Source organism: Crocuta crocuta, unplaced genomic scaffold, assembly GCF_008692635.1.
Source record: "Crocuta crocuta isolate KB4526 unplaced genomic scaffold, BGI_CrCroc_1.0 scaffold457, whole genome shotgun sequence".
In the NCBI taxonomy this organism is placed as follows: Eukaryota; Metazoa; Chordata; class Mammalia; order Carnivora; family Hyaenidae; genus Crocuta; species Crocuta crocuta.
Window position 1 is genome coordinate 1,671,541 of NW_027531318.1, and position 14,053 is coordinate 1,685,593.

The following is a 14,053-nucleotide window of genomic DNA, read 5'->3' on the forward strand; positions in this document are numbered from 1 at the left end:
TTCTTTGGCTGCTTTGGTTATTTTCATTCATGGTTTTCTAACTTTTGGTAGCTGTTAAGACAATTCCCAAACCCTGAAGTATAACCTAGAAACTACTTAAGGACAAATAAATTCTAAGTGGTTTTATGTAAGTCCAGAGTGATTAAGCAAGGAGAAATCTATGATTGCCTTCATGAATGTATTTCTCCCAGGTAGGCAAACCAGGCTTTAAAATCAAATGTACCAGTGTCCTTGTTTATTATTTATCTTTATCTTAAAGTCTATTCATTTTTGAGAGAGAGAGCATGAGCGGGGAGGTACAGGGAAAGGGAGGGAGACACAGAGTCTGAAATAGGCTCCAAGTTTTGAGCTGGCAACGCAGAGCCTGACGCAGGGCTCGAACCCACAAACCATGAGTTCATGACCTGAGCCAAAGTCAAATGCTTAACTGACTGAGCAAGTCAGGCACCCCTCTAATATAAATTCTGTCAGGCATCTTTTCTTTTCTTTCTTTCTTTCTTTTTTTTTTTTTTAATGTTATATTTATTTCTGAGAGAGACAGCGTGAGCAGGGGAGGGTCAGGGAGGGAGACACAGAATCTGAAACAGTCTCTGGGCTCTGAGCTGGCTGTTAGCACAGAGCCCGACATGGGGCTCAAACCCACGAACCGTGAGATCATGACCTGAGCTGAAGTCGGATGCTCAACCGACTGAGCCACCCAGGCACCCCTGTCCGGCATCTTTTCAAACATAGACCAGATTTGACTATACTGAAATATATTGAATTAGGTCATCTCCATCCTTAATGATCCTGACAAAAATTTTAGAAGAAGAACTTACTAAACCTTAGCATCTGCACTTAGTAACCCCTCATACTTTCTTAGATTGTACGGATTGGAAAAGGTTTTGTCTGTAGTTGTCTCTACTTGAAGCATCAGTAACATTTTCACCCTATTCCAAATTAAATCAGAGTAATACTCAATTGTTGTGATTCTGTAGTTAAACTTTAAAGTATTTCCATTTAACAAATAATTTTATATCCTTGTTTCCTAGTTGATGATTTCATAGATACTGCATCTTTTACATGTTGTGTGTTTATTCTTTCTCTTCAGAAATGTCAATAAAGATCTTTATCTTTTATTGCCAGTACTGAATTGGTCATTGTACCATTTTCAATTTTAAAATCATCTTTACTTTTTTTTTTTAACTAAACCAGCACTGTTTAAAATGTATTTCCTATTATATGTAATAAATAACTTAAAAGTGTAGCCATACAAATCTACAAGCTGTATCTTCATAACGAGAACCCATTGTACTTCTCTTACCTGGGTTTGGTTTTCTTTTTTTTTTTTTTTAATATAATTTATTGTCAAGTTGGCTAACATATAGTATATACACTGTGCTCTTGGTTTTGAGGGTGGATTCCGATGATTCATTGCTTACATACAACACTCAGTGAGAGTCCCCTCCTCAGTGCCTATCACCCATTTCCCTCTCCCCTGTGCCCCCCTCATGCCCCCACTATCAACCCTCAGTTTGTTCTCTGTATTTAGGAGTCACTTACGGTTTGCCTCCTTCCCTCTGTAACTATTTTTTTTCACCAGGGCTTGGTTTTCTGTCGTCACTTTTTTTTTTCCTGTTTTCTTTTTTCTTCCTTTTTAGGTTTTTTTTTTTTTAAGTTTATTCATTTTGAGAGAGAGAGACATAGTGAACAGTGGTTGGGCAGAGGGTCAGGGGAGAGAACGAATCCCAAGCTGGGGTCGTCGAACCCACGAACTGTGAGATAATGACCTGAACCGAAACAAAGAGTCAGATGCTTAAACTGAGCCCCCCAGGTGCTCTGTCATTTCATTTTTTTTTAAATGTTTTTTATTTATTTCTAGGAGAGAGAGAGACAGCATGAGCAGGGGAGGGTCAGAGAGAGAGGGAGTCACAGACTGAAACAGGCTCCAGGCTCTGAGCTGGCAGTCAGCACAGAGCCCGACGCGGGGCTCGAACCCACGAACCGCGAGACGATGACCTAAGCGAAAGTCGGACGCTTTACCGACTAAGCCACCCAGGCGCCCCTGTCATTTCATTTTTTAAAAAGATTTTGTTTTCAAGGAATCTCTATATCCAAAATAGGGCTTGAACTCACAACCCCAAGATCAGGAGTTGCATAGTCCACCGACTGAGCCAGCCAGGTGCCTCTCTTTTTCTTGTTTCTAATGAGAGTCATCTGCAGTGGCCCTCAGCAGGACCAGGACATACGGGATGAGGGCTGTGGGGTGGGAGATCTGGAGGCAAGAGCCCAGAAAGAAAAAGACAAGACAGCGACAATGATAGTCGAGGGGAAGGGGAAGCAGAGGAAAGGTAGGTGGATTTTGCAGTCCATTGTCAAGACCCCCAAAATAATAATACAGTGTTCCTCCTTTCCAAGTGAGGGATTTTTGTTTCTTAGAAAATGATTGATTGTGTGTGTCTTGCTGCTTTGGATGATCTTTACTTTCATTCCCATTGTAGAACTCCTTGTTTTTGACCCACTGCACAACAGAACTAATAGGGTTAAAATTCAAAATTAAACCCAAGCATAGGAAGCACCTTTTAATAGAGAAAATGAACTAAAATAATAATTTTGCTGCTGGTCAGCACTGTCTTTTGGTTGTAACAGGGTTCAGAACTTTTGCTTTGGAACAGTTTGTGTGTGTGTGTGTGTGTGTGTGTGTGTGTTTAAATGTTTATTTTGAGAGAGAGAGTGCCCATGCATGTGCACACATCGAACTGGGAAGTGACCGAGAGAGAGGGAGAGAGAATCCTAGGCAGGCTCCATGCTCAGTGCGGAGACCCACCTGGGGCTTGATCTCACCTGTGAAATCACAACCTTAGCCAATATCAAGAGTCAGAAGCTGACTCACTCTTAATTTCGGAATCTCGGCAGCTGGTGGCTTCGAGCCCCAAATTGAGCTTTGCACTGACAGCACGGAGCCTGCTTGGGATTCTCTGTCTCCCTCTCTATCTCTGCCCTACTCTGCTGGTGTTTGCTCGTGCTCTCTCTCTCTCTCTCTCTCTCTCTCTCTTTCTTTCTCTCTATTAAAACAAAACAAAACAAAAAGGAGTCAGACCCTTAATTAACCAAGCCACCCAGGCACCCCTACAGTTTTGTTTTTTGACTGAAAATTTATAAGTGGAAAGTTTATAAAAGAGGAATTTTTATATCCTGGCTTCCTAAAGAGTAACTTAGAGAAAAGATAACTTTGGAGAAGAGAGTGTTTAAATCTAAATCTGACCTCCAGTTATTTCCCATTTTTTGTCTTTTAAAGTGCCTTGTCTATAACCAAATCACAATTGAATGCTACACAGTTGGATGCTCTTCCTAAGGACTAAACATTTTCAGTGTGGTTAGATATTTCAGTAGGTTAGAGAAAACATGTTTAGGAATATATTTTAGACAAGTGACATTATACAGTGGTTAACTGAGACCCGAACTATGATGAGTTAACCAACTAAAAGATTTATTAAGGTGGACTCCATTAAAAAGAAATAACGAATGTAGGGTTTACCTGGGCTCAAATTATGGTATTGAATCATGTTAATTTTCCAGTATCAAGTAAGTTATGTATTCTAGAAGTTAAATGTATTTATGGCTCAAGAAAAAGCAAAATGGATGAAAATTCTTGAAGTAGGCATTCAGAACTTAAAAGATCTTAAATACACTACACCTTTGCTAAAAGAATAGTTGATCTTGGGGTGCCTGGGTGTCTCAGTCGGTTAAGTGTCGGACTTCAGCTCAGGTCATGATCTCCCGGTTCGTGGGTTCGAGCCCTGCATCGTGTTCTGTGCTGGCAGCTCAGAGCCTGGAGCCTGTTTCAGATTCTGTGTCTCCCTCTCTCTGCCCCTCCCCTGCTCATGCTCTGTCTCTCTCTGTCTCAAAAATAAAAATAAACTATATAAAAAAAGAATAGTTGATCCTGGCTAAATTTAGTCTTTTTTTAAAAAATAAAATTTAAATTTAAGTGTAATACACACTGACTCATTAATGTACAGGTGAATTTTCATAACGTGAACATACCCATGGACCCAATAAATAGAACACTCTTGGCATCCCAGAAGTACCCCTTCTTACCCCTCAGTCACTAGAGGTAAGCACTCTCCTCACTTCTAATACTTTTAATTTTGACTTTTGTTCTGATTTTACTAAGGTAAGATTGTGATGACTAATTGAGATTGAATATAAATCTCTATGGTGAAACAAAACTCTTAGAGATTTAAATTATGTAGTGAACCAGGACTTCTTTTTTTCCGCAGTGAATTTATAACTGAAACCTAGAAGGGTTCCAAACTGCATCCAGGAGCTTATCTAATACATTATTTTGGAGCACCCTTCTGCATTTATACATTGCTCCTTCTCCTCTCCCCACACTATTATTAATTTTCTATAAAATTTATGCCCAGATAAATTTCTAAATTCTTTCTTAGGTGATGCATGTTAAAATTTCTACTTTTTTTGGTAATATAGGTTAATATATTTATGTTATTGTTGGTAAATAGTTCTTACATACTATTTTATTTAATCTTCTATTTTGTAAATTTTCATTGTATCCAAGTTGATTTAAAATAATCGTAAGGGGTGCCTGGGTGGCTTAGTGGGTTATGCGTCCGACTTCTGCTCAGGTCATGCTCTTGCAGTTGATGAGTTCGAGCCCCATGTGGGGCTCTGTGCTGACAACTTGGAGCCTGGATCCTGCTTCAGATTCTATGTCTCTCTCTCTCTTTGCCCCTCCCCTGCTCACACTGTCTTTTTCTCTCAAAAATAAATAAACATAAAAACATAAAAAATAAACATAAACATTTAAAACAAAAAAAAATCATAATAGTTTGTTTCTTACTGTGTATTTTTTTTTTTTTAAATATTTTTTTATTTATTTCTAGGAGAGAGAGACAGCGTGAGCAGGGGAGGGTCAGAGAGAGAGGGAGTCACTGAAATTGGCTCCAGGCTCTGAACTGGCAGTCAGCACAGAGCCCGACGCGGGGCTCGAACCCCCGAACCGCGAGATCATGACCTAAGCGAAAGTCGGACGCTTAACCGACTAAGCCACCCAGGCACCCCTCTTACTGTATATTTTTTTCTACGAAAAAACCTGGCACCACAATATTACACTATATGGATATTTTTGCTTCTCCTTTTTTTACTGTAAAGAAAACTTTGTGTTTATATTTATTATAACAATATATTGAAGAAATAGATATACATATATACATGAAGATATTTTATTAGTTACTAATTATAATTATACATAAAAGGATTTAGAAGGAACCTGGGAAAATCTGACCAAAGTCTACCTTTCCGTGACCTCATGTGGAGAGGACTGCTTATTCTTTTCGGAGTAAGAATACTAAGTATATAGGCAGGACATGTGATACTGATTCCCTACCTCCCTTCCATCAACAGCTGTTTAATACATGACTGTAATGTGCCAGGAATTGTGCACTGCAGCTGGGAATATAGAGATAATTAAGAACAGGCCAGTGTGGATAGCAAAGGTATAAATAATTTCTATTGTATAAAAATAAATTCTGTAGAAGAATATATAAAATGTTATGGGGCTATAGAAGAGGAAGAATCTGCATCCTACCTCTGTATTTTTTTTATAATGAAAATTTGTTTTTTTAAGTTTTTTTTTAAGTTAGAAGGTTTTTTAAGTTAGAAAGTTTAAGAGACTTGGTCAAGATCATTGGCTAGTAAAGCTAAAGTCTCAATCAGATCCCATTTCCTTTGTCTCCTGATTAAAAACTGGCTGCGACATATATGTCTACCATTTGTGATACCTAGCAAGGTACTTAGTTGGTATTCAAAAACTTAATTGATATTACTATTCATATTACAGTTCTTCTAATGGGATAAATGCTGAAGAATAGTGTATAGGTTGTAGTGTATTTTGAGGAGTATATGATGTAGGAAAATAAATGAGTAATTTTTGTAACTTTTATTTTTCAGAATTGCTTGTACATTTTTGCTTCTTATGATACTCTGTAGCCCTTTGTTGATATTATGCTCCTATCCATTCTTACGTAAACCTTATTTTGTAGGTTTCTGGGTAACTTGATGCCCCAGAACCCACTCTGAATTTTAACCTCTTTGAGAAGAACAATTTTCCTTACAATGCTGTCTAATAATTCTCAGGAAGTATTTGTTGAATGAGTAAGTGATAACAGTGCTTTTTAAAGTAATCATGGCTATGTATTTTACTTTTTCTATATCTGTATAATCTTGAATTGCCTGAAATATTTCATTTTTTAATGGCAAACTTGAGTTAAATCTTTTGTTTTAAAAGTAATATCTCTAATGAATATGAAAACCTTAACAACTTAACTAGAGATATCTATGCTTTATGTGTGGCCTATCCTGAACCCCTTGGAGAAAGACTTTATACAGAAACTAAGATTTTTTTGGAAAATCACGTACGGCATTTGCACAAGGTAAGGAGTGATACATACGTGATACAAATGTTTGTAGCTGGGTAGTTATTTGACTAGTTTTCTGTTTTCCAGTGCAGAATTTATGTCAGATTAAGGTTATTTGCTTTGTTTCCTAAATAACATTTTTCTGATTATGTATATTTAAGATCTGTGAGTTAAGCATTATGTTGTTAGATTCTCCAAAGGATATTGAGTTTAGTTATTCAAGATTGTATAATTAGTAACTGAAAGAGTGGGGTTTCAAATAAAGGTTTGCTCAACTTTAAAATTTGCTTCTATGTTCTTTGGATGGTGTTTACCAGAACCAAGTTTTACTCTTCCCAACACATGGTAATTCTGTATTATTTTCAACCTTTTAGCTGCCTCTTCGTGTCCTACCTAAAGTATTAACAAAAGCCTAAAATTATAAAGGGAAATGGTAAATTAAAAAGCATGATAGAAACTTTCCCTATGACCAGTTATTTTAGTTAGTATGTCATATGTAAGGGCAACATGACAGATTTTATCTTTGTATGAACAAAGAATTTGCAGTGTTTGGGCTGACAACTGAACTCTACCTTTTATTAGCTGTGTGACCATGGGCAACTCACTTAATCTACGTTATGGATTGAAATTTAAGTTTGTTTGTCTTTTTTCTCTTTAAAGTTTATTTTGAGAGAGAGAGATTGAGAGAGACTCCCCAGCAGGCTCCAAGCTGTCAATGCAGACCCCAACTCGGAGCTCAATCTTACAAACCATGAGATCATGACCGGAGCTGATACCAAGAGTCGGACGCTTAACCGACTGAACCACCTAGGCGCCCCGTTTCTTTATCTTTAAAATGGAGATAAAACAACACTATATAATAATATGTCTAACCTTGGGCATGGCTAGGTGCAGATATGTTTTAAAGTGGTGATAAACCCAGAGCATAATTGATCATGTGATGTTTCCCTTAAAATCTTTAAAGGTAATGCTCTACTTTTTATTATATATGGCAGATACATTTTAGTGTTCTAATATGTGCATTTGTTAGTTGATAAAAAGCACTTTTAATAACAGATACTTTAAATTGTTCTTATAATGTTTAGTATGTTAAGGTAGTTTTAAAGTTCTGCCATGCTAATCTAGTGAACTTTGGTTATACCTTGATTGTTACCTGTTAAAGCACTTATAAATTTTATCGATTTATATATTAGCATGGTTTGCATTTCTTTAAATGTTTTATTTTGAAATTACTTTTCAGACTTAGAATTAAAGTTGCAAAAATAATACAGAATTCATATATCATTTTTACCAGTTTCTTAAGGTTAACATCTTGCATAGCAATGGTACAATTATTAAAACTCGGAGGGGCGCCTGGGTGGCTCAGCTGTTTAAACATCCAACTCTTGGTTTCAGCTTAGGTCATGATCTCACTGTTCACAGAACTGAGCCCTGCATGTGGCTATCAGCACAGAGCCTGCTTGGGATTCTCTTTCCCCCTCTCTCTGCCCCTCCCCTGCTCTCTCTCTCAAAATAAATAAATAAACTTCAAAAAAACTTGGAAATTAATATTGACATAATTGCATTTAAAAATGATACTGTGAAATAATTTTAGGAAAGTTTAGATTACTTATGTAATTGTACACTATATGTTTTCTCAGAACCTGTGACAAAAAAGATGTTGGCTAATTTATTGATGACAAAGTAAATTATTAACATAACCAACAGATTTGAAGCAGTTTCACCTGTGAGAAGAAAATTTGTTTTGTTGGGGGAGGGAACTTTTTAAATTAATAAAGTATTGCATTGCTGTTTTAGATAATTTAGAAGATTCTGATAAGGAAAAACAAGAAAATCATCACCCAAACATCACTTATTACTCCAGAATTAACTGCTGTGAATAATTTTGATTATCTATACTTAAATACATCTCTTTTGGCATATCTTAATATATATATAATTTGATATTTGTCTTTTGCATATTTTTGCTTTATTTTATTTTTATTTTTATTAGAAAACTGAATAATATACACTTTATAATCTGCTTTTTGATTTTAATAATTTTATAAGTCTCTATTTTTTGTCATTAAATAAACTTTTACAATCCTGGCAACGACTGTAAAAATTTTCATTGTGTGGACGTACTATGATTTGTTTAAATATTCTCATACTGCTGGGCATATGGATTATTTCCAATATATATAATTTGTTTTTATAAACAATGCTTCTGTGAATATTCTTGTAGCTGAATTATTTTTGTGCAGCTGAGTTTTTATAGGATGAATTCCTAGATATAGAATTATTAAGTCATAGGTCATGAACATTTTTTATTGTTTTGACCTACAGTAACAAATTGTTCTCATATTTATTCAGCCATCAGCACCTAAGGGTACTCTTTTCCTTAGCATTACTAATAGCAGTTGCTATTTTTCATTTATTTATTAATATGATAGGCAAAAAATACTATTTATAGGTTATTTCTGTCTCTTGAGCCTTAATTACTAAAATTCCAAGTTTAAAAGCATAGTATTTCATCAGAGAATTAATTAGATGGAAGTTGATGTCGACTTGCTTACAGTCATATGGACAGTTCATAAAAGAACTGAGATAAAAGAACCTAAGATCTGGGCGCCTGGGTGGCTCAGTTAGTTAAACATCCGACTTCGCTCAGGTCATGATCTCATGGTTCGTGGGTTTGAGCCCTGCGTCGGGCTCTGTGCTGACAGCTAGCTCAGAGCCTGGAGCCTGTTTCAGATTCTATATCTCCCTCTCTCTCTGACCCTCCTCTGCTCATGCTGTCTCTCTCTCTCAGAAATAAAACATTTAAAAACATTTTTAAAAAAGAACCTAAGATCTTTTGAATATCAGTTCAATGTATTTTTATTGTTACATTTCTTTTAAAAATGAGACCTCAAACTTAATGTTTGACTTTCATTTTTCAAAAAATAATAGATTTCTATTAAATAAATATAAAATAGCTTATTTTTGGAAAATAGAAAAGGTGTCAGTTTTCATAAATAGTCTTACTCACATAAGTGAGTAATTCAGAGTGATAATATGTAACTAGCAGGATGACCCCAAGTGAGGGATTTGAGGAAGCACACAGATAACATGGCAGTAGAATTATATCCTATTTTAAACTGATCTTAACATAATATTCTAGCCCAAAGACAGCTTCTCACCATTACATTTTGTCCTTTCAGAGAATGAAACAGTTTGCTATTTAATATGGATGCTTTATTTCATATCTAACACATTTTTTTCCTGGTCATTGCAGTGTTCTTAAAAGTAGTTAATTTAGAATGTAATTTTTAAATGTAATTTATAATAGAATTATGTCATTTTAGAACATTAATTTTTGATACATTTCATAGCTTACAAATGAAAATGATTGGTGCTTTCCAAGTAAAAATATGTTTCTTCTTCATATAGAGAGTTCTGGAGTCTGAAGAGCAAGTACTTGTTATGTATCATAGGTATTGGGAGGAGTATAGCAAAGGTGCAGACTATATGGACTGCTTGTATAGGTAAGTATGCTTTGAAACTCTTGACCATCTAAATAGCACTGCCTGCATTCAGTAATTGAAGGAGTTTTGGTTTTTGGTTTTTGAATTACCTCTTACCCATAGAAATGAACAGAACTAAAATGTTCCCTGCTATATGGACTGTGTCTGCTACGGGGAAAGTGCAGTCTGGGTCACCAGGGTTTTTGGGAGCCAGGCAGTGTGTGGAAAGTTATTCTCTGAAAACTAAAACTGTATTTAATTCCGTTGTTCTATGTGCTAAATCTTGACAAGAGTTCCAAAGTGGAACGTCAGCTTGGACGAAGCTTAGCAAAGTAAGTCCAAGCCCGTGTTCCCCGCCAGTATACTCTTTTTGGAGTCCAGGATTCAGTATTTTATGTTTCATGGAAACACTTCTTTGTCAAAGCACTCAGCAGTTTTTCTCTTGAAGTTCTACACTATCCTCTAGGCATATTGAATTACCTACGGTGTGGTAATGCTCTATGATCTCTCACATTTTTCTTTCTTTATGCTGTCATATCTATCTGGATTGCCTTTCTTCCTTTCTGACTAATTCTTTTTTTTTTTAATGTTTATTTATTATTTTTGAGAGAGAGAGTATGAGCAGGGGAGGGGCAGAGAGCACGAGACACAGAATCATAAGTAGGCTCCAGGCTCTGAGCTGTGAGCACAGAGCCTGACACGGGGCTCGAACTCACAAACTGCAAGGTCATGACCTGAACTAAAGTCGGACGCTTACTGACTGAACCACCCAGGCGCCCCTGTGAACGAGAAATTCTGATGTGGTTTTCCACATTCCCCTCTCTGAACTTCCCTCTTCCTTGCACTACCTAGTCTCCTGTGTAGATCTTTTGTGTTAACTGTCATTTCTGCATGTTCCTGTGGTACTCCACACTGATCCTCTCTAACCTATTCACATGGACAGTGAAAATAAATTTCTGCCTCTGATGAGGTAGCGCAGATTTTGACGTCTGCACTGTGGCATGGGCTAAGATGGACCCCTACCTCAGTTTCTCATTGGGGAGAAACCAAGGAGTGAAGCTGATTTCTCAAAACGCCATGTGTACAGGTACATTGTGCATTGCTGGAGTACCACACTGAGGCCAGGGCTTGGTTCTCTTGGCGTGTTTGTCCTTTGTCCCTGGTTCATGTTCCTTTAGGTTTTTGTAACAACACTGGAGTTTACTTACTGTAAGTTGCTTCTGTTAGAAACCGGAGCTTATTTCAACAACCATTAGCTTTTATTTCTTCTTAGAAGAGCCAAGTGTAATAAAATCAGAAGCCAGTAGTTGCTGACAGGCACAGGATGTACTGTGGCTTTGGCTTTTATAAAACAGTGTTTACCATACATTAAACATCCTGACATTTCATTGCTTTTTTTCCCTCATCCACCAAAGTGAGATAGTCATAAATAGAACCTTAAGAATTCTCTAGCTAAATTAGGAGAATTACAGGAATTTTGAGGGTAAAAGTGAGAGCACATGCATGCTTTGCCATTGCTGAGAAGCTTGGGCCACTGGTATATAGATAACACGAGAGCGTATTTAAGACTATATGCCAGTGCACTGTGCTGTGTGCAGTGGGATCTCTCTTGAGCTGAGACATTTTAGTAAAGATTTAAGTTGTTTTCTGTTTTTTCTTAGAGTTCTAGGTTCTCCTATGGCTGCATTCTCTTTACCAAAATTATTTAAATTAATGGTAATATTAATAATAAATTGGTAATATTAATGACTTTTTGTTAAATATATATTATATATACACAAATGTGTGTGTGTATAAACCATATAATGTAGTTGGTGTCTCCAAATTTGCAGCCAAAGAAACTAGGCTCAGGGAGGTTAAATGACTTTAACCTTTTTTCAGTCAGCTGAAAAAAATTTGTGCTAGTACAAACCCAGGTCAGTGAAATTAAACCCATTCAACTTCTTCATTCTACCTTAGTCTCATCCTAGATCCACTCTTTAGTCAGGTAGATTTTGTTCTCATCTTTTATCTTATACTTTGCATTCTTTATAGGATGATCTCAATTACTTCTGGTTTTAGCTACCACCTATATATTGCTAACCACCAGAATATTTGTGTATTGCAGGTGGTCTAAGTTTCAGAGGAGTAATTTTTACTTAACCTGCCTATACCTCCAGGTACTCCATAGGTACATTGTACAACTGCAGATTGGAAAACTGAGCATGTTACCTTTTATATACATACTGTCTCCAGTATTACTAATTTTAATTAGTAGTAATAATACTGTACACCCAGACGTAAATGCCTTAAGTCTCAGATACCCTTCCCTCACCTAGGGTTGTCCTTTCTCCCTGATCCATATTGGTTACATCCTCCAAATGTCTCTTAAATTCATTATTTCCTTTGCATTGCTATTATAGTTCAAGCTTTTTGTCATTTCTCAGCTGGACTATTAATGATAAAAATCCCTGTAACCAGTCTCCAGCCTTTGATTTCTAATTTATTCTATTTACTAAACTCCTGTTTTTTTAACATGCAAATTTGATCACTCTAAAATCATATAGTAACTTCCCACTATCTCTAGCAAAGACTTAGAACTAACGGCTAATGGGATTCACGTGCAGAGAATTTTATCTGACCTCTGTGATGTTGGCATCATGTGGCTGACCATCATTTAATTATATTGGTATAATAGTCCTTTTCACAGAGAATACAGTTGGCAGTAATTACATGAAAACTGCTTAATGATAGTTTTTAATTGTGGGGTAGTGAGGTTATCCAGGCTAGCTATCATTTTTAGTCATAGTCTGTAAGGATATGTTTGTAAAGAAATATAAAGGAAAAATTCAGTTTTGTTTCAAAAGTGTTTTTAAGTATTTTTATGAAGTAATTTTTATCCTCTTTTTTTATCTTGATTGATTTATAAAGATATGCATTCGCATAGGTAATTTCAGCATTCTGACTTCAGGAAAATACTGATACTTCTGCCTACCTTTCTCAGTACTACATAGCTCTTTAGACCCTGCTGGCCCTTGGAGTATTAACGATTCTTGAAATCCAGTAGGTATTAGCATGAGAACAATTTTTGTAATGCAGTTTCCTATGATAGATTGAAATGCTAGGTTTCTCTGGGGCTTCAAAGTTATGTTAGGCTATTCATTATTGGCAAGTACTATTTTTAATTGTGTCAGTGCTAATAACTCCAGAGAAGTGAAGGATACTTATTAAACACTTTGTTGATGAAATAAATTATAAAAACATAAAAATTATAAAAACTGTTGCATCATACATGAGAAGATCAATCAGGTGTTGCCTTTAAGAAATTATTGGAACCTATTTTCTAACTTCCTAGAACGTATGTCCTTATTTAAAAACAAATGTGTGGTTAATAAAATTGACTGTAAAATACTCCAGTTAAGAATTGTATCCATGTCGGGGTGCCTGGATGGCTCAGTCTTTTAAGCGTCCAGGTCTTGATTTCAGCTCAGTTCATGATCTCATGGTTCATGGGTTCAGTTCATGGGTTTTGGCCCTGGCTGACAGTATGGAGCCTGCTTGGGATTCTCTCCCTTCCTGTCTTTCTACCTCTCCCCTGCTTGTGTATGTTCTCTCTCTCTCTCTCTCTCTCTCTCCCTCTCTCTCTCTCCCTCTCTCTCTCTTTCTCTCACTTTTTTATTTCCTCTCTCTCTCTGTCTCTCAAAATAAGTAAACTTAAAAGGTATCCATATCAAAATGAAAATTTCCACTGTTTACATTTTAAGTTACATCTTTAAATTATTTTAAAAGCTTGTCTGTCAAGCTTAACATTTTTTTTTTTATGTTTTATTTTTGAGAGAGAGAGACAGCGTGAGCAGGGGAGGGACAGAGAGAGAGGGAGACACAGAATCCAAAGACAGGCTCTGAGCTAGCTATCAGCACAGAGCCCGACGTGGGGCTCAAACCCACAAACCGTGAGATCGTGACCTGAGCTGAAGACGGACACTTAACCGACTGAGCCACCCAGGTGCCCCAAGCTTAAGCTTAACATTAAGAGTAGAAATCTGGAATGAGAAAGCTACAGTTAATGGAAGTTAAAGTTTTATTCCATGAGCTAAAGAGAACGGTGACTTGTCCTATCAGATGTGAAGCATAAAGCTCCACTAAACCAGTATACTGGCTGAAGATTCA

The 14,053-nt window shown here is 36.5% G+C and overlaps 1 protein-coding gene across 3 annotated transcripts in view; it reads left to right on the plus strand.

The window, feature by feature from the left end:
• Positions 1-14,053, plus strand: part of CUL2 (cullin 2) — a 104,803-nt gene that overhangs the window by 30,132 nt on the left and 60,618 nt on the right. For all 3 annotated transcript variants that reach the window (XM_077771760.1, XM_077771761.1, XM_077771762.1), the window contains exons 3-4: positions 6,332-6,434; positions 9,831-9,925. In XM_077771760.1, coding sequence (XP_077627886.1) covers positions 6,332-6,434; positions 9,831-9,925 — 198 coding nt within the window. The remainder of the gene's footprint in view (positions 1-6,331; positions 6,435-9,830; positions 9,926-14,053) is intronic.